General features: G+C 41.2%; 1 protein-coding gene across 2 annotated transcripts in view; it reads right to left on the bottom strand.

The window, feature by feature from the left end:
• Positions 1-6,125: 6,125 nt before the first annotated feature.
• Positions 6,126-25,011, bottom strand: part of SLC9A6 (solute carrier family 9 member A6) — a 54,127-nt gene continuing 35,241 nt past the window's right edge. Inside the window, exons 13-17 of one of the 2 annotated variants that reach the window (XM_055338432.1) lie at positions 23,774-23,863; positions 22,549-22,579; positions 20,212-20,291; positions 13,372-13,477; positions 6,126-6,554 (exon numbers count right to left, since the gene is read on the bottom strand). In XM_055338432.1, coding sequence (XP_055194407.1) covers positions 6,282-6,554; positions 13,372-13,477; positions 20,212-20,291; positions 22,549-22,579; positions 23,774-23,863 — 580 coding nt within the window. In that variant the 3' untranslated portion in view covers positions 6,126-6,281. The remainder of the gene's footprint in view (positions 6,555-13,371; positions 13,478-20,211; positions 20,292-22,548; positions 22,580-23,773; positions 23,864-25,011) is intronic. The other variant, XM_055338431.1, reaches the window with a different exon arrangement.

The following is a 25,011-nucleotide window of genomic DNA, read 5'->3' as shown; positions in this document are numbered from 1 at the left end:
TGCTCACTGAGCCTTCGATGCATTTTTCATCATTGCAAAAGAAATAACTCGTACGTCTAAGCTGTGTCTCTTTAGATGGACCCAGCTCCCATCAGACAGCACCAAGTGGAAAATTAGTCAACCTGGTGTCCAGGCGGATGCCAAGGGCAGGACTCCTAGGCTACTATTGCAGTATGGTGCATGGAAAAGGAGAGAAGCTCTTTCACTAGGGCAGACAGAATTGTCCAGAAACTGTCGGGTCTCATGGAGTTCCGGCTCCAGCTATGACAGCCCCAGCTAAGCCAGTTTTCAGAGTTCAGTCTTCACCGTGGCAACTGCTTGGGACACCTCCAACTTGCTGAACTGGAGATTTCAAAGGGAAGCAGCCTGGAGTCGAATCATGGTCTGTAAAGTGTTTTCCATATTTTACTCATATAGCACCTCATCAGCAAAACCTTACAGAGTACTCAACTTTAGTTTCAAGAGCCTTCTGAATCCTGGTCAAAATGTTTTGACATACGTCACTTCATCTGATTCCCCGAACAAGGCTGGCAGCTCCATGGGGCTGGGATCAGAATCCAGTACCTACCACAGTGCTGGCACCTGACAGCAGCTCAGTAAATGTTTACTGAATCAGTGAACTGGCGTCATTCTATAAGGGAAAAAACAGGCTCAGAGATGTTTAAGTGGCTTCCCAAGAGTGCTCAGTGGTAGGTAGGGTGGGGCCTTTGGCCTATCGCTTCTCTTATTCCACCAGGAAGTCCAACTGAGTAAAGGTCAGGAGGACATTTTGCTCCTCTTCAACACACATTTGTTGAGCATCTACCCTAAACCAGACCTTGGTACCACTCTTCTGTTTGTGGTCTGCCTGGCTGGTTCCCTCAGGCCTTGGTTTTAACGCTACCTCCTGAGCCCTCCCACATTCCCCCCACTGCCTCCTCATGCCCATCATCCTCTCTTATCACAATCTCTATTTTATGTGCACATTTATTTATGGTTGGCCTGCTCTGACTGGAATATAAGCTCTGTGGGGGCAGGGGGCTCGCTGCCCAGACTTCCTGGGGACAGTCAGCCCAGTGTAAGATGAGGGAGATGTGGTCACTGAAACAAAAAGCCAACATGGTCTCGAGCTCATTCATAAATAAGTCTAGAATAACAGACTCCTGGTGCGTGTTCAGAAGATAGGAAGAGAATGGGGTTGTCAGCTGGGGACGGAAAGACCCAGAAGACATACCAGCTCTTTTCAAATGTCTAAAGGCTATATGCAAACAGAGGGCATGGACTTGCCTTGCAGGTAAAGCAGAAAGGTCTTAAGTGGAGGAAGTCGCAGGGACAGGTTTGGCTATGAGGTGCCCCTTGTTACAACCGTTGGGTGCTGTCATCCACCGTGAAACACAAGTGGTATGACGGTAGCCTGTGTCTATTTTATTCCTCACTCTATGTATATAGCGTAGTGCATGGTATGTTTGTCACTCAGTAGCTATTTGATTGGAAGGAAGGTTGTGTGGAAGATCAGTAATAGGTGACGAGTTGTCACTGTTCACCCTGCCCAGAATGCTCCTTGTCCTCACCCCCCTTCATCTGGTTGACCCCTTGCTTAGCTTCAAGGTCTCAGTTAACTACCACTTCATCAGGAATATCTGCCCTGCTCCCCTAACACCAGACAACAATAGTCCCCTCTCCCAGCCTCCAGTACTCTGCCATCATACAGTTATCCTTTATGGTGACTGTATCTTATGTTATCATCTGATGATTTAAGACAGATATTCCCCTATCAGAAGGCACTCCATCTTTCTTGCATGTTGTGATTCCTAACAACCCCATGAAACAGTTATTGGCATCTCCTGTAGAATATGCTCTGTGAGAGCAGGGATTGTTATGGAGTTGTTTGCTACTACAGCCACTGCATGTGGCACAAAGTAAGCACTCAAATATTTCCCGAATGAATTAACTTTATAGCTAAGGAAGTAGAAAGGCTTGGCAAAGTCAAGTAACTAGCTGGCATTACATGATAAGCAAATAGTGGAGCCTGGATTTGAAACCAGATCTGTGTAACTCCAAAGCCTGGGATTTTTCTACTATGCCAAATGACATGGGCACAGAACCACTATTCAGGACCACACGCTCTGCCACAGAAGATGGTGAAAATGGTGGAAGGCAGAGTGGGAAGGCATGGTGCTAGCTAGGTTGCCTTGCTAATGGGCTCAAAGAGACACAGGAGGTCACTTTACCAAGAATTCAAGAAACTTCCCAACCAGGCAAACTCATGTCTGGCAGCCAAGAGTGCAGCAAATGCACTTTGAGGGACAGTGCTAAGACTTCATGCCCGACCCTACCCTGGCCTGATGTCAAGCAAGTGGTGGGCAGGAGATGGAAATCCCGAACCATCCTTCTAGTTCTCAAGATGGATTAGCCCATAGCCCTTCACTGGAGCCACTAGAGCAGTAGTTAATGATCTAGACTTTGATCAGGACTGGATTTCAGTCCTGGCTCTGTCACTAACAGTGTGACCTCTCAGCACCTCATCTTTCGCATCTGTGAAATGAGAAAAATAGAATGTACTTGGGGCACCTGGGTGGCTCAGTCAGTTAAGCATCTGTCTTCGGCTCAGGTTGTGATCCCAAGGGCCTGGGATCGAGCCCACATTGGGTTCCCTGCTCAGTGGAGAACCTGCTTCTTCTCTCTCTCCCTCTCCCCCAGCTTGTACTGTCAAATAAATAAAAATAAAATCTCAAAAAAAAAAGAATGTGCTCTCACAGCATGATTAAAATGAAATGTAGATTTAAAAAAAGCCCATGTTTACACATAGCCTGTATCTAAGAGGGGCTCAAAAAATGAGAATTAGTAGTATTATCATTTCCAATTTATTCCAAGCCTCACACCTTATACTGCATCATCTGTGAGAGGTGCTACCTATCAAGGGTTGCCTGATGAAGTTAAAACATCAGTACTTTCATCTCTTTTTGTTAAGTAAACTTAAGTTTAAGTAACTAAAGTAACTTAAATAAACTTAAGGAAAGAAACCCCCTGCCAACATGGGGCTCAAACCCACAACCCTGAGATCGAGTCACATGCTCCACTAACCGTGCCAGCCAGGCGTCCCTACACTTCATCTCTTTACACTCCTGTGCTGAGTGAGGTTAACGAATGTACTTACTCAAATTGAACGTTGGGTTTTATTTGTGAATTAGAAAACATGGTTTGTTCCAGAAAGGAGATGTGTGTACACCCACTACCTATGTCTCTCACTGGATCATAAACAAACAAGCTGGCAACAAAACTCAGAACTAATTTGGCTGGTGCCTTTGCTAGACAAAGCTGCTGTCAGCAAACCCTAACCTATGAAACTGCTCATGTACAGAGAGAGTTTCTTTAACTCAGAAAAAGGGCTATTTGCATGAGCCTGCTTTCAATCAAACTTGTGGATGGTCTTTCTACCTAACTGGACACAGAATCTACTCTCCCCATATCATGGAACTAACATTTTCAAGACATTATCCACTACCGAGCTAACAGGCTACAAATCAGTGTGACAGAATTTGACTGCTTTGAGTGTCATTTCTTAAATGGTCCAATTGTGACCACAAGCAAATATGTCCAGCCTTACACAAAAGCCCCCCAGATTAGCAACCCCATACCTTATGTTCTGGTAGTTTTGTTTGTTCTTTTTTAAAATATCAGTCTTCCCTGCTTTCCCAGTAGGTGTATAGGTAGAAAAACAAATGAAGTCAGCACTCTTTACTACTCACTAGAATAAACTGTGACTCAAATATGGTGAGTGGTTATTTGCAAGGCTATAATTTTTTTAATGACAGATTTTCCTAAAAGAAACCACTATAACATCTGTCCAAGTACTCCAAGGGAAAACAAAAAATACATATAGATTAAGTCTATTTCTTTAACAGCACATTGCCAAACACGGACAACGAGGATAAAATGCCAAGGAACCTTACAAAATAACTTTAAAAGATGCAGTGTTTGAGTCATTCAAACGTGTAGGGTTCACAGAGAAAAGAACAGCAAGTCCAAGAGCAGCTCTACTTGTGCGTGATGGTAACTCAGACTGTCCTTCATTCAAGTTGACTCAGGTGTTGAAAACCAACGGGTATATGAGCACAGTTTGTTGTTTCTTCTTTGCTTAGAGATGTGCACACAGATTCGAGTAGAGGAGAATCTTCCAGATGCTGACATAAGCACAGCAGCCTTGGTTCTCCTTTGATAGAGTACGAAGGCAGATTTAGTTGACTCAAGCTGTATCGGTTTCCCTAAGAAAAAGTCTTATGCATGCTGAAATAGACAAGTTACTGAATTTGTCATGCTAAGTATTTACAGCCATTTTCATAAAGTGAGCTCAGTAACCTGACAGAATAAAAAGGTAGTTGTTAATTTCTTGTATAACCTTTTACAACTTGAATAACTTCGTGGGTGAATGACGCTGAAGCTCAAAGCCCCTCAAACACACATTAACAAGAAATTAGAGACAGCATGAAGAGGCACACGTCATATAAAATGCACACTTCACAGGGTTCCTGCATAGCAGGAAAGTCACTACCACTACATAACAAATGGCTATGCCAACAGTTAGAGCTGCCACTCAAGGGTACAATAGTAGAATTCCCTTAAAATCTCAAGGAGTGTTTGCAACAAGTACCTTGGGGGAGAATAAGTACATACTTTGTTTGGAAAAACAGCTTTTGCTGGGAAATTTGAACATCATGTGAACAAATCAGTTTTTGAATTGGGTAAGATTTAAGGCATTGCTACTCGGACCTGAGTGGGGAAAGACCCACAAAAATTCAAATCTGTCTTCCAAAACATTAACATGTCAGGATCAGCATCAGAAAGTAGCCCCCTTCTAAGCATTCAATGCACCTGGAGGCATTTTCAGTGTTACAAAATAGCATCTACTGTCATTCTCTGACTAGGAAATGGGAAGTTGCTATGTACTCTTCCTTGAAAACTGTAAAAGAAAAAAAAACCCCACACTCACACTCACCCACCCACCCGCCCAGACACACACACACACACACACACACACACACACACACACACACACACCTACATGGCAGCTTAAGTATTTCATATTAAAAAGTAACATGGAAACGAAGACAACTCCAGCCAGTACACATAAAGGAATGACTGCCCTTATGATAAGCTCTCCGGAGTGGTGCACTTCTCTACGGACTGACTTCGATGTAGTGTGGAACGATCATGGAGTCATAAATTAACTTTAAACATCAACTACAGACTAACGAATGACAATTAGACACAGTAAAGTTCAAAAATTTTACATTTTGCTCCTGTTCAGCTGCTAAAGAGCAGCAATTTAAATTGATATAAAAACATCTGACCACAAAGCTTGCTATACAGATAAAGTATATAATCAAAAAGTAAGCAGCAACTGAGTTTCTTATTTAAACTTATCTGGTATTGACTATTTACACGTGTGGGAAGAGAGATCTCCGAAGCACTTCCCCCCTTTCTCTTTACTCAGCTCCTGTGCTCTGCTCCAGCCCCTGCTAGTGGAAACCATGTGCCCTGCACTATGTGTACCTGTACTCTGGCTAACCTGGCCGGGTGATGTGACTCCTTCTTCCTATGGTCTTGGTCTGGGAGAAAAGCAACAAAGTCTTGGATGTCATTTGTACCCCTTCTTTTCTAAACACCAGTGTGCTATAGTCAACGAATATGTTCCTTCACAGTGAGGGATGGGGAAAGAGGCGCCCCCCCCCAACCACTTCACTCCCAACTCCAACGGGATATGATTTGATTGCCATCAACCTCTAATGCCACAACAGGCCACCAGAGGAAAAGGAAAGGCAAAGGTCATGACCAAGGCAGCAGCAATAAACACAAGTTTCCCAACAAAGGATATTCTCTCTCCCTGGGCTTCCCCAGAGATAGCACTCCCTCTTTCCTCTCCCTCCCCTCCCACAAAACAAAATTAATTCACGGCACAAGAACTTGGTACTCTAGTTAAGTATCCGGTAAGTGTAAAGAGTAAATCTGTCACTTCTTATACTTTAACTGAGACATAAAACTAACAGAACACACAACATCACTGTGAAAATAACTTTTTTCTAGAACAGATCCAATCTACATAGTGCAGCCAATGAAATGTAAAAGAATAGTTTGTTCACAATCTGCCTTGTACAGGATATTTATATTCTCTCAATGCCATATAAAGAGCATTTATATAGCTTAAACATTCAGAAACATGCACTGGGACTTTTTAGGTAGTACAAATTTCTTCACAATCACATGTGCAAATTTTACAAATCACTAAGGGAGTATTAGTAAGCTTAGGCTGGACTGTGTCTTGTATTATCTAACAAATTTAATGGGGGTTCGGAATCATCCATAGGAAGAACCAGGCGTGTTCCCCGAATGACCAGTTCGTGGTCCCCAAATGCAAGCTCCCGATCCAAGGCATCTTCGGAACTGTTTCCCATAAACCTTCTAGGGGCACCAGATGCTCCTGATTCGGTGTTCACAGTAGAATCCCCATATGTCAAACTAATATCACCATCATTGAGAATAAGATCGGAGTCATCATCTTTCAATTGCTCCTGGTTCTAAATGCAAATAAAATAAGTCTTAAGAATTGCTATGCGACTCAACAAACATTTTCAATAGAAGAATTTGCAAGGGTTCCCTATTAAAAACCCTTTAGGGCTAGCCTGCAGCCCTCAGGATAAAGCCTATAGCCCTCACCTTAGCTTAAAGATATTGTGTGAGTCTGGCCCTCCCCTCCCCACCCCCAGCCCCCTGCATCTGCCTCACCCACTCCAGCCTCCACATTGTGTGCCTGCTGTCTGAACTGCTGAAAGGTGCCCAAATCACTCATGCTTCCTCTTACCTCCTGTCTCCCCTGCCCTCCTTCCTGGGACTAGAGCCTGTTTATCACTGAGGTCTTGGTTAAAGTCCCTTCCTGCTGGACGTCTTCTATGATCTAGCAAAACTGGCTTCAGTGTGCCTCCTGTGTTCTCTCCCGGCATCCTGTGCTGACTTCTGGCCCTACAGTGCCCTTTATCCCTGTACCACAACTGCAGGTGCACTGGTCTGCTCTCACATCCTACACTACTAGCCTCTGAGCCCCTTTGCTGTAGTCCAAACACCTAACAGGTAGGGGCACACAGAAAGTATCCTCCAAATGTAAATTTGATGGATTATTGAGTGGATTTATGTAAGTGAAGCTATTACTTCTATATGAGCAATGCCTAGAGATATAATATTCCCCAAATATGCAGAACCCTCACCATATACTTGTGTTCCAGCTCAATAAGCTTTTGGTTCTAATGGAGACTTTGTGGCCAAAAGAGTAGAATTAAGTAAAGTTCTACAAAAGGGGGGAAAAAAATCAAGCATATGTAATGCCAATTTGGTAAATAAAAGAATGTTATGCGTGCAGAGAAAAGTTTGGAAAGGTAATCAACAAAACGATGATCATTAATTCTGCATAATAAAATTGCTAGTGATTTATCTTATGTTCCACACTGTTTGAAATTGTATTATAATAAGTACATATGACTTTTAAAAATCCAAAAGTCATTGTTTTCTAATATAAAGTGAAACAATCATTCTAAAAACTCCTATGGATCTGGCAAAAAAGCTTCTGTGACTAATACTCCTTCAGAGAAGTAGAGTTGATACAAACTTTGACATCCAGCTCTTCTAAACTGTGTTTGGAAATCTTAAATTTGTCTATGATAGACTAAGGAGACTGATACAAATGTAAAAGTTTTAATTTGCTATTGCTTGAAATTTGCCTAAATACTCAAAGCCATGTGAATTAAAAATGAAACAAACTCATTCCACCAACCAACCAGAATGCCCTCTTGACTGGTGCAGTATAACGTGAAAGCTCACCAGGGTCTGTCCCCTTCCTGAGCAATACTCACAACAAAGCTCTGGGGTGCCTTTGCACACCAGCAGGGGCTCTTCAGCACCTTCTAAGGTCTTTATTAAGTTTGAGGTTTGGGGCAGTATCTATCAAATTTTAAAATGCATATATGCCGTTTGACTCAGCAATTTAACCTTTAAAATCTATTTTACATACCTTTATATACTTGGATAAATTCCTAAGTACAAGAATATTTACTATAAACATGGTTTGTAATGACAAAAAAAGGAAAAGAAACAACCTAAAGGTCTAGCTGTAAGAGACTGATTAAATCAATGATGGTCCAGCCACACTATTCAGCCATGGATAAAGAGAAGGTAATGGTCTTCAGGTACTCATAGAAAGGTAGCCATGCTATGTCATCAAGTGAAAAAAAAACCAAGTAGCAGGACAATGCAATTACGATCTCATTTATATAAAACTGTAACAAAGCTATATAGATATGTATGTTTGTGCAGATAAAATATATCAGGAAGGACACACAATAAATCCTTCATAAAGACTACCTCTGGGGGGGATGTAGTTGGGAGAAGGAGCAAACTTTGGTTTTTTACTTTGTTCCATACTGTTTGAATATCTGGCCACAAGTATGGTAACTTTTATAACTAAAAAAGCAGGTAATTAAATGAAAAATAACATTAAAAATTAAGTTTTATGGTTGTTATGGGTTAGATGAGATCTCCCCAAAAGATGTTGAAATCCCAACCACCAGTACCTGTGAATGCAATCTTACTTGGAAATAGGGTCTTTGCAGATGATCAGGTTAAGAAGAAGTCATTAGCGTGGGCCCTGATCCAATATGACTGTTGAGTGTCCTTAAAAAAGGGGACATTTGCCCCCCACACACACACAATGTCATGTGAAGATAAAGACAAAAGCTGAGGAGAGGCCTGGAGCAGATTCTTCCTCATAGCTCTCAGCAGGAACCACCCCTGCCCACACTTTGACCTCAGACTTCGAGCCTCCAGAACTATGAGACAACACATCTCTGTTGAGCCATTCAGTCTATGGCACTTCATTATGGCAGTCCTAGGAAATGAATACAACAATGTTGTATTTTGCTATATTCCACAGGACACACAGTTATTGTGGAACTCCTGGCTTCTGGTGACAGTGAGTGGGTCTCTGGAATCTAAGAGCCAAGCCTCGCTGACTGAACTGACAAAGCTGGCTGCACTCTACACAAAGTCTCGTCTGACAGGGCACAGAGGAAAAGGAAACTGCTGGAGAGGGGAGACTGGGCAATGTAGCAGAGAGACAAGACAACATAGGTGCTCCCCTCACCCCGGTATGACCTGTCAGAAAGGTACATGGACTCAATGTACCACAAAGCTATAGGGCACCCTGCCCTGTGGGTGCCACCTCCATTAAGACTCCTTTTCCTGTCCATCCTCTGTGGGCTCTGCCCTAACATACCACAGAGGACGTTGTAGAAAACTACATGCTGCATGACTACACTGCTTTGCCATTGCCTTGCTGCTCTATTCAAGTGGTTGCATCAGACTAGTCCAGGTGGTGGGCTTTGTTCATGTGGGTACTATATTTGATGCCACAGATTATTTCTGAAGGGTTGGGTTGGAAGAAAAGTTTTTTTTTAAAAAAAGAACTTGAAAAATAAGAAGTTCATGTTTTAAAATAAAGGCTGGTTAGCCAGGAGTTGATTCTTTGAAAAAATTCATAAGATAGATAAATCATTAGCCAGCCTTAAAAAAGAAGAGAGAAAAGACTCAAATTAATAAAATCATGAATGAGAAAGGAGAGATCACCACCAATACCAAGGAAATACAAAAGGTTTTAAAAACTTACTATGAGAAGCTATACGCCAATAAATTAGGCAATATAGAAGAAACGGACGCATTTCTGGAAAACCACAAACTACCAAACTGGAACAGGAATAGAAAACCTGAACAGGCCGATAACCAGAGAGGAAATTGAAGCAGTCATCAAAAACCTCCCAAGACACAGAAGTCCAGGGCCAGATGGCTTCCCAGGGGAATTCTATCAAACGTTTAAAGAAGAAATCATACCTATTATACTAAAGCTTTTGGAAAGATAGAAAGAGATGGAATACTTCCAAACTCGTTCTATGAGTCCAGCATCACCTTAATTCCAAAACCAGACAAAGACCCCACCAAAAAGGAGAATTATAGACCAATCTCCCTGATGAACACAGATGGAAAAATTCTCAACAAGATACTAGCCAATAGGATCCAACAGTACATTAAGATTATTCAGGGGATCCCTGGGTGGCTCAGCAGTTTAGCGCCTGCCTTTGGTCCAGGACACGATCCTGGAGTCCCAGGATAGAGTCCCACGTCGGGCTCCCGCATGGAGCCTGCTTCTCCTTCCTCCTGGTCTCTGCCTCTCTCTCTCTCTCTCTCTCTCTCTCTCTCTCTCTCTCTCTCATAAATCAATCAATCAATCAATCAATCAATCTTAAAAAAGGATTCAAAAAAAGAAGATTATTCACCATGACCAAGTGGGATTTATCCCTGGGATGCAAGGCTGGTTCAACACTCGTAAAGCAATCAATGTGATTGATCATATCAACAAGAGAAAACACAAGAAGCATATGATCCTCTAATAGATGCAGAGAAAGCATTTGACAAAATACAGCATCCATTCCTGATCAAAACTCTTCAGAATGTAGGGATAGAGGGAACATTCCTCAACGTCTTAAAAGCCATCTACAAAAGCCCACAGCAAATATCATTCTCAATAGGGAAACACTGGGAGCCTTTCCCCTAAGATCAGGAATATGATAGGGATGCCCACTTTCATAACGCTATTCAACATAGAATTAGAAGTCCTAGCCTCAGCAATCAGGCAACAAAAAGAAATAAAAGGTATTCAAATTGGCATTGAAGAAGTCAAACTCTCCCTCTTCGCAGATGACATGATACTGTACATAGAAAACCCAAAAGACTCCACCCCATGATTGCTAGAACTCATACAGCAATTCGGCAGTGTGGCAGGATACAAAATCAATGCCCAGAAATTGGTGGCATTTCTATACACTAACAATGAGACTGAAGGAAGAGAAATGAAGGAGTCAATCCCATTTACAATTGCACCCAAAAGCATATGATACCTAGGAATAAACCAACCAAAGAGGTAAAAACCTATACCCTAAAAACTACAGAACACTTCTGAAAGAAATTGAGGAAGACACAAAGAGATGGAAAAATATTGCATGCTCATGGATTGGCAGAATTAATATTGTGAAAATGTCAATGTTACCCAGGGCAATTTACACATTTAATGCAATCCCTATCAAAATACCATGGACTTTCTTCAGGGAGTTGGAACAAAATCATCTTAAGATTTGTGTGGAATCAGAAAAGACCCCGAATAGCCAGGGGAATATTAAAAAAGAAAACCATAGCTAGGGGCATAACAATGCCATATTCCAGGTTGTACTACAAAGCTGTGGTCATCAAGACAGTGTGGTACTGGCACAAAAACAGACATATAGATCCATGGAACAGAATAGAGAACCCAGAAGTGGGTCCTTAACTCTATGGTCAACTAATATTCGACAAAGCAGGACAGACTATCCACTGGACAAAAGACAGTCTCTTCAATAAATGGTGCTGGGAAAATTGGACCACCACGTGCAGAAGAATGAAACTAGACCATTCTCTTACACCAGACACAAAGATAAACTCAAAATGGATGAAAGATCTAAATGTGAGACAAGAGTCCATCAAAATCCTAGAGGAGAACACAGGCAACACCCTTTCTGAACTTGGCCATAGCAACTTCTTGCAAGATACATCCATGAAGGCAAGAGAAACAAAAGCAAAAATGAATTATTGGGACTTCATCAAGATAACAAGCTTCTGCACAGCAAAAGAAACAGTCAACAAAACTAAAAGACAACCTACAGAATGGTAGAAGATATTTGCAAATGACCTATCAGATAAAGGACTAGTATCCAAGATCTATAAAGAACGTATTTAACTTTACAGCAAAGAGACAAACAATCCAATCATGAAATGGGCAAAAGACAGCTCAGAATTTCACAGAGGAAGACAAAGACATGGCCACAAGCACATGAGAAAATGCTCCGCATCACTTGCCATCCGGGAAATACAACTCAACAGCACAATGAGATACCACCTCACACCAGTGAGAATGGGGAAAATTCACAAGACAGGAATCAACAAATGTTGGAGAGGATGTGGAGAAAGGGGAACCCTCTTGCACTGTTGGTGGGAATGTGAATTGGTACAGCCACTCTGAAAACTGTGTGGAGGTTCCTCAAAAAGGTAAAAATAGATCTGCCCTATGACCCAGCAATTGCACTGCTGGGGATTTACCCCAAAGATACAGATGCAGTGAAATGCTGGGACACTTGCACTCCAATGTTTATAGCAGCAATGTCCACAATAGCCAAACTGTGGACGGAGCCTCAGTGTCCATGGAAAGATGAATGGATAAAGAAGATGTGGTCTATGTATACAATGGAATATTCCTCAGCCAATAGAAACAACAAATACCCACTATTTGCTTCGAACTGGATGGAACTGGAGGGTATTGTGTTGAGTGAAATAAATCAATCGGAAAAGGACAAACATTATATGGTCTCATTCATTTGGGGAATATAAAAATTAGTGAAAGGGAATAAAGGGAAAGGACAGAAAATGAGTGAAAATATCAGTGAGGGTGACAAAACATGAGAGACACTTAACTCTGGGAAACGAACAAAGGGTAGTGGAAGGGGAGGTGGGTGGGGTGTTGGGGTGAATGGGTGATGGGCACCGAGGGGGGCACTTAACGGGATGAGCACTGGGTGTTATGCCAAATGTTGGCAAATGAACTCCAATAAAAAATTTTAAAAATTTAAAAATAAATAAAGTTGTACATTTGAAATAAAAAAAAAGGCTGGTTAGCATTTGTCATTTCTTTCTGTGTTGCAATGCTTGCTGAATCACCAATCACATGTTTATAGCTAAGGAAAAAAAATACTGTCTAGGTTCTAACTAGACATGCTCATGCTGCCTAGCAATGCGGAACACTGGTAGATAAACTCTCCTGGATGTCCAAAAGTTGGCAGGTTTGAAGTAAAGGACCATCTGTTGCACTTTAGAGGTATCAAAAATTGTTTTATTAATCCTTTCAACATGAGTGTGACCACTCTAATTAGTAGATGAAAACATAACACATTCAGCACCAAGCTTTGGCCACATACTGCAAATAAATGAAAACCCTGTGAAAATAGAATTATTTACCGAAATCACTGACAGTTAGATGAGGTCATACCCTAGATCTGTTTTCAAATGATGTTTCAGAGACTGTGAATTGCATCTATAGATTTCTCTATGTATCTGTATGTACTTTCTGGCTGGGCAAAATAAGCTTATATTCCCTCTTACGGGTTTTATCACCTTAAAGGCAAGCAAAGCAAAAACAAACCAGTGATGCAGTCACAGAGCAGATAAATTTAACTTCATGAAGAACTTAGGTTTTGGATAAAACCAACTTACTTCATAAGCTTGGGGACTGGTCAGGCATCTGGCGATGGGCCCGCAGCAGGCAGGGAGTGTTGTAGTGAGAGGAGGTCCACTGTGCGTCAACAGAGGCTTCAGATAGCTGTGCTGGTTAAGGAATAGCCACATACCTGTCTTCGCAAATGCAAAAGAACAAGTCACATGATCACTACCACCACCCTCAAGGTGTACCCGCCACTTCAAAGGACAGCAAAGGGCTTTCACATATGTTGCCTCATTTCATCACCACATTATGCCAGTGAGACAGGAAAGGGAGATTTTGTTATGATCTCTGTTTCATAGAAATGGAAACCAAGGTTCAGGCAAAGGAATGATCTGCTTAAAAGTCACACAATGAAGCAAGTGAAGGACCCACACACAAATCCAGATTGGTTGGATTCCAAGTCCTCTGCCATGTCCACTACATCATATTGCCTTTCTGATTTTACTAAAACCAAAGGGAAGACAGAATCGCTCTCAATTTAGCACTGAAGGAGAGAATGGTAGAAAGTAAAGAGTACTAAGAGTTAGAAAAAAGATGAAATTTTCCAGTTGCAGAATTTAGCAGCAAAAATGTTTTTAATCATTTATTGTGAATTCAGCTGGCCTCTTGAAGGTGTTGAAACTTTGTATCAAGGGAAATTCAATTCCAAAAAAGTTGAAAAAAATATGTATCATGAATTCCTCTATCATAGACCCTCATTTCAGTATTCATTTATTCACCAAAAAATAAAAAAGTCATGATAATATATATGATACCAGGAAGAAAACAAGAGGGAATCAAGAAAAAGTAGAGACAATGGGAGAAAAACACATATAAATATTCTTCACTTTCTAAAGTCACAACCTAAGGCTGTCCTCAGTTAAAAATGAGGAATAGTCTTGGGACACCTAGGTGACTCAGTTGGTTAAGTGTCTGACTCTTGGTTTCAGCTCAGGTCGTGATTTCAGGGTTGTGCGATTGAGTCCTATGCTGGGCTCCACACTTGGTGCAGAGTCTGCCTGAGATTCTTCTCTGCCTCTCCCTCTGCTCCTCCCCCAACCTGTGCGTGCACAAGCTCTCTCTCTCTCAAATAGTCTTTTAAACATGAGAACTAGGGGATCCCTGGGTAGCTCAGCGGTTTAGCATCTGTCTTCGGTTCAGGGCGTGATCCTGGAGTCCTAGGATTGAGTCCCACATCAGGCTCCCTGCATGGAGCCTTCTTCTCCCTCCACCTGTGTCTCTGCCCCCCCCCCGTGTGTGTGTGTGTGTCATCAATAAATAAAATCTTAAAAAATATATAAGAAATAAAAAGGAGAACTAGTCCTATATCTATTAAAAATCCTTCTCAGACAAAATATTCCAGGCCCAAGTGACTTCACTGGTACAGTCTTCCCAGCACTTAAGGAAGAAAAAATATGGGATCCCTGGGTGGCGCAGCGGTTTGGCGCCTGCCTTTGGCCCAGGGCGCGATCCTGGAGACCCGGGATCGAATCCCACGTCGGGCTCCCGGTGCATGGAGCCTGCTTCTCCCTCTGCCTGTGTCTCTGCCTCTCTCTCTCTCTCTCTCTCTCTGTGTGTGTGACTATCATAAATAAAAAAAAACATTTAAAAAAAAAGGAAGAAAAAATATCAATTCTCCAGAAAATCAAAAAAGAGAAAAATTCTTCCCCACTCACTTCATTAAACCAGCATTATCTTGTTATAGATGCTTGACAAGGACATTACAACAATGACAAAAACCCCACAAACCAGTATCTCTCATGAAAACAGACACAAAAATCAGACACAAAAATGTCAATAAACTAAATCCTGTGACACACACACAAGGGATGTGTATCACAACCAAGTGGGTTTTTGTTCCAGCCATGCAAGACTGGTTTAGTATTCAATGAAAATAAGCAAAATGATGACAGATTAAAGGAGAACAAATTAAATACATGATCATCTCAATTGATGCAGAAAGAGCATCTAATAATATTCAATGCCTGTTCATGATAAAACTCTCGGCAGACTAGAAATAGAAGGGGATATCCTTTTTTTTTTTCCAGTGAGATGATGTTTTTTTAATTTATTCAATTTTGTCTACATTACAAGATATTTATATTAATTTACTTTGGCATTGAAATTGTGTAGTAATGAATATCTTTATGTATGATTAAACTATTATTATTTATTTATTTTTTAATTTATAAAAAGAAAAGGATATCCTTTTTTTAATAAAGATTTTATTTATGAGAGAGAGAGAGAGAGAGAGAGAGAGAGAGAGAGAGAGAGAAGGCAGAGACACAGGCAGAGGGAGAAGCAGGCGCCATGCAGGGAGCCCGACGTGGGACTTGATCCCGGGTCTCCAGGATCAGGCCCTGGGCTGAAGGCGATGCTAAACCGCTGAGCCACCCAGGCTGCCCAGAAGGGGTATCCTTAATCTGACAAAGGCTATCTCAAAACACAATAGCTAACATCATACTTAATGGTGATTTATTAAAAATTTTCCTTCTGAGGTCAAGAATAGGACAAAAATTTCCATTATCATCACTTATATTCAACACTGTACTGGAGAGGTCCGGCCAGTGTAATAAGACATAAAAAAATGTAAAGTGTTACAAAAGAAAAAAGAACACATTATTTTTCATTTGATTTTATGAACAGTAAATAAGAAAGAATCTACAAACTATTTTATAATAATAAGTGAACTTAACAAGATTGTTGGATACAAGGTCAATATATAAAAAACCCATTGTAGATCTAAATATTAAGAGCAAACAAGTAGAAGATAAAATAAATACCTTTTGCAATAGCATCAAATACTTAGGGATAGTAAATATTATAAAGATGTGCAAGACCTGTCACTGAAAACTATAAAACATTAATGAGAGACATTAAAGAAGATCTAAAGAAATGGAAGGATCTACTGTGTTCACAGACTAGAAGACCTAACATTTTTAAGATGTCAGTTCTCTCCAAATTCATCTGTTGATTTAATACAAACCTGAGAGAATTGCCAGCAGGTCTTTTTGGTGAGTGGATGAGTGAGTGAGTGAGTGTATGGAAAGTGGCAAGCTGTTTTTATAATTCAGATGAAAATGCAATGAACCTAAAATAAACAAGGCAACACTAAGGAATAACATACCTGTAGAATTTCCCATATTGGATAGCAAGATTTATTACAAAGTACAATCATTAACAGAATGTGGTATTGATGTGGAAAAAAAAGTCAAAGAGAAAAGAAAGTCCAGAAACAGACTTCTACTCATATGGCCAAGTGATTTACAACAAAGGTTCCACTGCAATTTAGTGGATTAAGGATAGCCTTTTCAATAAGTGGTGCTGGGTCAATTGCTTACTCATATGGGAAAAAAGTAGGTCTTGACCCATACCTCACACCATACACAAAAACTAATTTGTGGTGGGTCAAAGACTTAAATATGATAGCTAAGACAATCACATTTTTAGAAGAAAACACAGGACCTTGGGATATAAAAGATTTATAAAGACACAAAAGCACCAAAAGAAAAGTAAACTTCATTAAAATGAAGAATTTCTGTTCCTCACAAGACAGGAACAAGAAAAAGAAAAGGTGAGCTACACTCTAGGAGAAGATATTCTTTTTAAAATTAATTAATTAATTAATTAAAAAATTTAAATTGCAGTTCAATTTGCCAACATATTTGTTGTTGTTTCTAATGGCTGAGTAATATTCCATTGTATACAGAGACCACATAGAAGATATTCATAGTACATATAACCAACAGAGAATCCAATTCTGGAACAAAAAAGAACTACAAGTCAGTAAGAAAAAGATAAGACAATTCAATTAAATAATGGGCAAAATATGGGATCCCTGGGTGGTGCAGCGGTTTGGCGCCTGCCTTTGGCCCGGGGCGCGATCCTGGAGACCCGGGATTGAATCCCACGTCAGGCTCCCGGTGCATGGAGCCTGCTTCTCCCTCTGCCTGTGTCTCTGCCTCTCTCTCTCTCTGTATGACTACCGTAAATAAAAAAAAATAAAAAAAAATAATGGGCAAAATAACTAAAACACACTTCAAAAAAAAGAAGTCCAAATAGCCAATAAACATATGAAGGGATGCATGATCTCATTGGCCATGACAGAAGTGCAAATTACACCACATGCGTTATCACTACACACCCATGGAAATGGCTAAAATTTAAAAGGTTGATTAAACATCAAGTTTTGGTGGAGATGTGGAACAAGTGGGACTCCCTTGAGTTGCCAGTGGGCATGTAAATTGGTTATGACCCTTGTGGAAAACTGGTTGACAATATCTATTAAAGCTGAACAATATACTTGCCTTAGATTTTTCTCCTAGGCACATACCCAAGAGATATGAGTGCTGATGGTCAGCAAGAGATGCATACAAGGATGTTTAACTTTGTTCGTAATAGCCAAAAGCTGGAAACAACCCAAATGTTCATCCATAGAATGGTTGGAAAAAAACCCCAAAGAAATCTGTAGTATAATCACACTATGGAACGCCATACAGGAATGAAGAAGAAGGAATTACTGCTACAAGCAACAATATGGATAAATTACATGTTGCTAAGTGAAAAAAGCAAGAGATAAAATAATACATAATATATGATTCCATTTATATGAAGATCAAAGCCAGGTAAAACCAATCCATGTTGCTAGAAATCAGAATAACTGGTTGCCCTTTATGGGGAAGGGAGTGGCAGGGAAGGCACTACTGACTGTAAGGGAACACAGGGCAGCTTCTGGGATGCTGGGAATGTTCTATGTATCTTCACATGAGTAGCAACCACATAGGTATATACACATAGGTTGCAAGCTTAAGATCTGGGTATATTATTTAAGTTATATCTCAATTATAACAATCTGGCTACACAAAGGACTTGAAATCTAGAATGATGAATGATTAATTCTACTAGGGCACTAGGTATTAAAATTACTGGGTCTTGGGGTGCCTGGGTGGCTCAATCAGTTAAGCATCCCATCTTGATTTCAGCTCAGGTCATGATCTCAAGGTCAAGAGACTGAGCCTCACGTCGGGTGTGGAGTCTGCTTAGAATTCTCTCTCCTCCTCTCCATCTGCCCCTCCCTGCCCCAGCTCTCAATCTCTCTCTCTTCTCTCTCTCACTAAAAAAAAAAAAAAAAAAAAAAAAAAAAAATTACTGAGTCTTAGTCTAGTAGTACTTAACAGTGTAGTACTGAGTCAAATCTTAGTGTTTACTTCTATAAGAATATACAGAAAAAATAAGCTATTATTCTACTCTTTCTCTGCATTAGGATTATTTGTTTTGTACATACATTATGCAGAAAATGTACAAAACATTTTATGCAACAAACAGTAGACAATTTTTGTTAAATCAGAGGGAAGAAAAAGCTCCAAGAGATATGGGAGTGGCTTATAACCCAAAATGCTGATAATGGAGCCAAAATTAATGACATAATCATTAAACAATTTTAAAGAGGCAGGATCTCTCTCCCTATTGGGAGTCTTAATACCACACACATGCTTGCATTCTTATTTCCATATAGTAATTTAATCTTGAGTACTTGCAAAAAGTGACTATAAAGATCTCACAAAGGCAATATAGTAAATAGTAGCTTCTAATGGTAAGTACCATGTGCATTTTTCTTAAATATATAAGGCTTCCATCAGAAAGTCAATAACAAGGGAAACATTTTTTACATGGTTGTCCCAAATTCTCTTTGGTGGAACATGAATCACTTTTTGATTCATTTACTAATAAGCCTCAGCCTGAAAGAACTACATGTTAGCTTTTTCCAGTTCAATTTTCAACTAAGAAGTTGATTTCAGGGTCCCTGAGTGGCTCAGTTAAGCATCTGCCTTTGGCTCAGGTCATGATCCCAAGATCCTGGGATCGAGTTCTGCATTGGGCTCCCTGTTTAGTGGGGAGTCTGCTTCTCCTTTTACCCTTCCCCTCTGCTCATGCTCTCTTTCTCTCTCTCATGTTTGCTCTCTCTCCCAAATAAGTTAAAAATCTTTTTTTAAGATTTATTTATTTGTTCATGAGTGAGACAGACAGAGAGAGAGAGAGAGAGGCAGAGACACAGGCAGAGGGAGAAGTAGGCTCCTCGCAGGGAGCCCAATGTGGGACTCGATCTCTGATCCCGGGATCAGGACCTGAGCCGAAGGCAGGGACCCAACCGCTGAGCCACCCAGGTGTCCCTAGTAAAAATCTTTAAAAGAAAATTCATTTTAATAAATAGTAAGGGATAAAATGTTTTTTAAAAGGCACACTTTAAACAGGTCATAGAACATAACACGACCCAAAGTAGCATTATGAAGAAGACAGTTACAACAGGAGAAGAAAGAGATTTGGTGAACAATGAAGCACTGGCACCCTGAGTAGAGAGGCAAATCTTCCAGCCTCCTGAAAGCTTAGGAAAAACAGGCCCATCACTGGCTACTGTTATCTCTAATATGACTCTATTTTCATCTCATCCTTGAGCTCTTCCCTAAGGCAGCCTTTCCTCTTTTACCCTAGCAAGTGCACTGACAAGGACCAGCAAGTATCTTTTGCAAGATTCACTAAATCAGGTAAAAGACAATGACTGCTCAATAAATAGGACAAAAGATGGAAGAAAAGTCTACCATAAGGGCTCCTGAGGCTCTTCACACAGCCACGTTTTGCATGAACTGGTCCCTGGTGGCTTCATGGGTTTTTCAGGGGAACTGGTTTGTGTGGATTGCCTTTAATAACCTTCTCCAGCCACCACACTGAAGGGGAAAGGGAAGACCCAAGGTAGGTTTTGTATTCCACTTCAGGAAGGGAAGAGTCAGAAGAGCTGTTCCACTAAGTTGAAACTGGCCATGTTCACACTACCATGTTTTCCCCTCAGTTAAGGATACTTATGGTCAAAGTTGTACCATATCCGGAAAAGCCAGGCACTCTCTGCTTTGGTGGTTCTTCTCTCATTTTCAGGAATACCCTGCAAACAGATAATAAAGAAATCAATACATATACCAAGACAAAAAACCATTTATTTAGAATCATTTATTTGTAGACTTGGAAAGAGGGCCTACTTCATACAAGATACTCTCTATCATGGGTAACATTAGAAACTTAATAGCTTGTATATTGCAGCTTTGGAATACAAAATTGAAATGTTTTTCCAAACACCTCTATTACTCAGGCTGCCTGCTGATTTGTGAGTCTATTGTCATTTAAAAAAAATCAATGTAGAATAATTCATCCTTAAATCTGAAAGACTTATACCCACAATGTGAACTGCATCTTAAGTAGAAAACATCACATTGACATCTTATCCCTATCTTTGGGAGTTGTTATGGGTTCCAAAAGTAACTGGCATTTGCAAAGATGCTACTATGTTCTTAAAACACTAGCAAAATGAAAGCTAGCAAAAAAAAAAAAATTCCATGGTAAGCCTGACTGGCTAGAACTGAAAACTAACATAGCAAGCAGGCCTCTTCTAAAATAGTTTCCAAAAACAAACTGGGTCCTTATTTGTAATGTGGCACAGTCAGCAATGGGAGTTAGGTAATCTGGTTCATCTCAGCTCTGACATGAACTAGTTGGACAAGTCCCTTCCCCCCTCTGAGCCTGGATTTCTTTGTGTATGCGGTGCAAGGTGTAAAGAATCTCAAAGGCCCTTTCTAGCGTGGATGTTCCACGGTTCTATGCTTTCTGAGAACACGGAGTTTATATACTGGATTTTGGTTCTTTCCTATCCTTCCTAATCTTCAAAATCAATTAATCAATCTTCCTCTCAACATGTATCAAAACATATACAATATAAGAATGTTTGAGAATGCTGTATGGGCTTAGGAGAGCTGAAAAACACCTGTACTTCCTTCCTTTCACACAGGTAGTAGTGTGATCTATAAATCTCATGATTCCCTCACCGCAAAACACTTATACACCTAAACCCTATATACTTCATTACTTACTATCACATTCCTCTCTGCTTCCCAGGGGACACTTGAAATATTGCCTACACAATATAACAAAGCAAGACACCCATAGGGTTTGGAAAGCAAGGGAAAAATGGTATTTTTTTTCTGTATCTTACAGCTAGTACTCACCTACCTGGGATTCTCCATTCCCCTTTCTCCTCTGTGGTGACAGAGGTGACATAGCAGACGGAGACTTATGTGGATCATGACCAAGCATTTGTCTGGTGAATTGTATGATACTTTATTCTTGTTCGGACACGAGGGTGGAAGCACTGAAGAACTACTACCTCTTAGAAACTAGCCCAGCATCTCGGCATCATGGGGATTTATCCAGCCTGGTTTGCACAAGTATTTCTAGCCCGTGAAACTATACTTGTCCAGTTCTGACCACAAAAGAGGCAAGTACTTACTGTATTACATACACACTCATCACTCAACAGCTAACAAAATTAGCATTTAGGAAATGAATCTGAGAAATGTTTTTCTTTTTTGAACTACACCCTGAAGACAAATAGACCACAGCTTGTTTCAGACAAGAAAAAGAATATGTTTTGGAAGAGAGGCTTTCCATCTTTAAAAACATAATTTCTGTGATTTCCTATCTAATGTCTAGGATAGCGTCATGTATTCAGTGGTGTTCAGAAGCCATTAAAAAGCAGATGGAAAACAGCAGAAAAGGTGGCCAGTCTAGAGAAGTGACCTACCGGGCTCAGGTTCAGAGGAACAAATGAGAAAAGGACACCTCGAATTAAGCAAGGATTCATGGGCAAGGTAAAGGCAGGGGGAAAGTATAAAAAAGTACATTCTCCTGAACAGCCAGGGAAGACTGGTTAAAGATTTCAAAGCTTCTAGGAGGTTCTCAAGGGCAGCTGCTGGTCATCCAATTTGAAAGTTACACAGGAAGAGCAGCTGGAGTGGGACTGACATCAGAGACAAGCCTTCATGCGCAAACCAGAGTGGAAAAAGGCTCCATGTGCCAGAGCAGTCGCTTGAAAACCCAGGAGCGCTTAAGAGACTGTTCCCCTCCACGGCCAAAGCTCAGGCTGGCCCACAGATAGGAGAGCCGTCACCCCTGATAACCACATGTTGTCTAAAATTTGGTTTTGTCTCTATGGAGCAGTGAGAAAAGCCAGTAATGATGTCAGTTAAAAGCTGGTACAAACAGGACAGCATCTAAAACAATAGTGGCATGAAGTCTACGGGAGGCCATTTTCTTTCTGAACGGCTGCACGTTTGATGGGAATGCTAGAGACAACACAAATGCATATTTACCAAATGTTCTTGGTCGGAATCAACACCAACCCTAAAGGAGAAACACAAAAGGCAAATGAGATATTGAGGCCAAAATGAGGTCTATTCACATATGTGCCACATTGGGCCGCTACTTTCCCTGACACACAAGCTCTGGAATGATTAACATTTTCTTGCTTCTCTCTGGTTGCTGATGTCCATTTTTGGCTCCTGTTACTTTCCTTAGCAACAGCCTGGATCCTGAGGCAGGCATGGTCTACTAACAATTCTCCTCCTGCAATCCCACTTACCAGTTTCAGAAAAATAACATTCTCTTCCCTGAATGGCAGGGCACTGGAAGCAGAGGCGGGGAAAGCAACACTGCCCTAGTTGCTAAATAGGAACCAATGGGTAGTTCCAAAAGCAAGGCTGGCATAGTGCAGTTCCAGGAGAGAGCTGCGTGTTTTCAGACCTCTCGGCTCTCATGACAACATTCTGTTATGATGACTGAAGAGAGGGCCCAGTTACAGTCCCCCCTACCGCCGCCCCGCCCCGTAGGCTAATGGACAGATATTAGCCTGGGTTCTTCATAATTCTCTTTCATCTGCTTAAAATTCCTGCTTCCTGTATCCCAGGGAACAGCTTCATTATGAAGTTTTGACTCCACTCTCTCAACACCGGCACCCACTACTCTGTCTGTTCTTTCTCTAAACCATTCCATTTCTCACATCTTCTCTCATTTCCATTCCAACAGCTCAAGCTCAAGGCCTCGTTGTGACTCATGAGGTCTGTCGCAATTGGTAATAAGGTTGTCCAGCTGCCAGGCTGTCCTCTGCAGTTAGCTGTCTAAAGCATAAAACACACTGGGTCGTTCCCCCGGCAAAAGACTCTCAGAGTGGCTTACAACCTAGAGGGTCAGGTCTAAAGCCCTTTGGGTGGCACTGAAGGCTCTCTATAGACTAGCGAGCCCTGCCACCCCAAGCTACCTTTCCACTCTCATTCCTCTCATTCTCTTCTACATACCTTACATTAGACATATATTTATACCATCTACTCCTCTTCCCAAACTCGTCCTCTCCCAAGCCTCCATGCCTTTGCCCTCTATCTGAAATCCACTGTCCCCTATGTTTTCCTTATTCCTTTGGTGAGTTCCAAATAAACCATTCTATGACCCCTGCAGGTGGAACCATTCTTTCTTCTGGGCTTCAACAGCACTTTCTATATTCCTCTATTACAATACTTAACACAGTAGAGTGTAATTATTTACCTGTCAGTCTCCCCAAATAGACTGTGAGCTCCTTGAGGGTAAAGGCCATGTCTCAATTCATCTCTGTAGCCCCAGAGTCTAGCACAGTACCTGATACACAATAGGTGCTCAAATGTTTATCGATTAAGGTCACTACTACAGATAACACACAAAAAAATAGCAGTGTAAGAAGCTGTAGCAGTAGCATCCCAGAATGCGAATACACCATAGGGAGGAAACTGATGCAAGACCTCATCTGGAAGGCAAGTGAGTCATGGTCAAGTACTTGAAAACAGATGGCCACGACCAGATTCATAATTAAAAGAAAGGCTCGTCTCGTCTTTGTTAAATGGCCAGAAGCTGTTTAATACCTTCTCAGCCACATTAAACTCTAGGCATATTTGTGCATCGAAAGTGACATCTAGTGGTCTTGGAGATAGCACATTTGTAATACTAAGATGGAACGTTACTGGAAGCCAGTTCAGTGTAATAAACATTTATAGAGCATTTATTATCTGCCAGGCACTGTGCTAGGCACAGGGCATAGACACGAATGAGACACAGCGCCTGCCCTCAAGGAGCTCACAGACTGGTGGGGGGTACAGACATAACTAGAGCACTATCCCCAAGGGCTTTGCAATCGGAGACAGCTGGGCTCCATGTCTGGCCTCAGCTCCTTTCTAGCTAGGTGAACTTAGGTTACGTAGCCTGAAGAACCCTGATTTTATCACCTGGAAAACGGGGACAATATCCACCACATAAAGTTGATACAAGGATTAAATGAGAAAATGTATCTAAAGATTTTAGAAGTGTCTGATGCCTCAGCTCACACTCCCTGAACAGTAGCCCTTCTGGCACTGCTATGATTACAAGGCTGGCTGAGATAAGCGCTCTAACAGGCATGCCCACGTAAAGCAAAGGGAGGAGGGGTATGACAGAACAGGGCAAAGGGAGGAAGGGCTGTGAGCTGTGCTGTTTCCTGGGAGTGAAGGGGAAGTCCCGGCAGAGGAAACAGTATGAGCAAAGGCTCAGAGACCAATAAGTGCCAAGTCTATGTGGGAAATGACAGGGAGCCAAGTGTGACTGTCACAAACCATGTGAGAAGATGCAGGGAGAGCTGGCTAGCTGGCTCTAGCTCACTGAGGATCCTTTGTCCGCACAACAGCTGGAGCGATCCTTTCACACTGTCAAATAGATCATGTCACTCCTTTTCTTTAAAGTCCTACAAGATTTCCGATTGGATTTTAAAATTCAAACTC

The sequence above is a fragment of the Nyctereutes procyonoides genome, unplaced genomic scaffold (genome assembly GCF_905146905.1).
Source record: "Nyctereutes procyonoides isolate TBG_1078 unplaced genomic scaffold, NYPRO_anot_genome, whole genome shotgun sequence".
Taxonomy (NCBI): domain Eukaryota; kingdom Metazoa; phylum Chordata; class Mammalia; order Carnivora; family Canidae; genus Nyctereutes; species Nyctereutes procyonoides.
The sequence above is the reverse complement of the archived record's forward strand: the minus strand, read 5'-3'. Positions and strand labels throughout refer to the sequence as shown.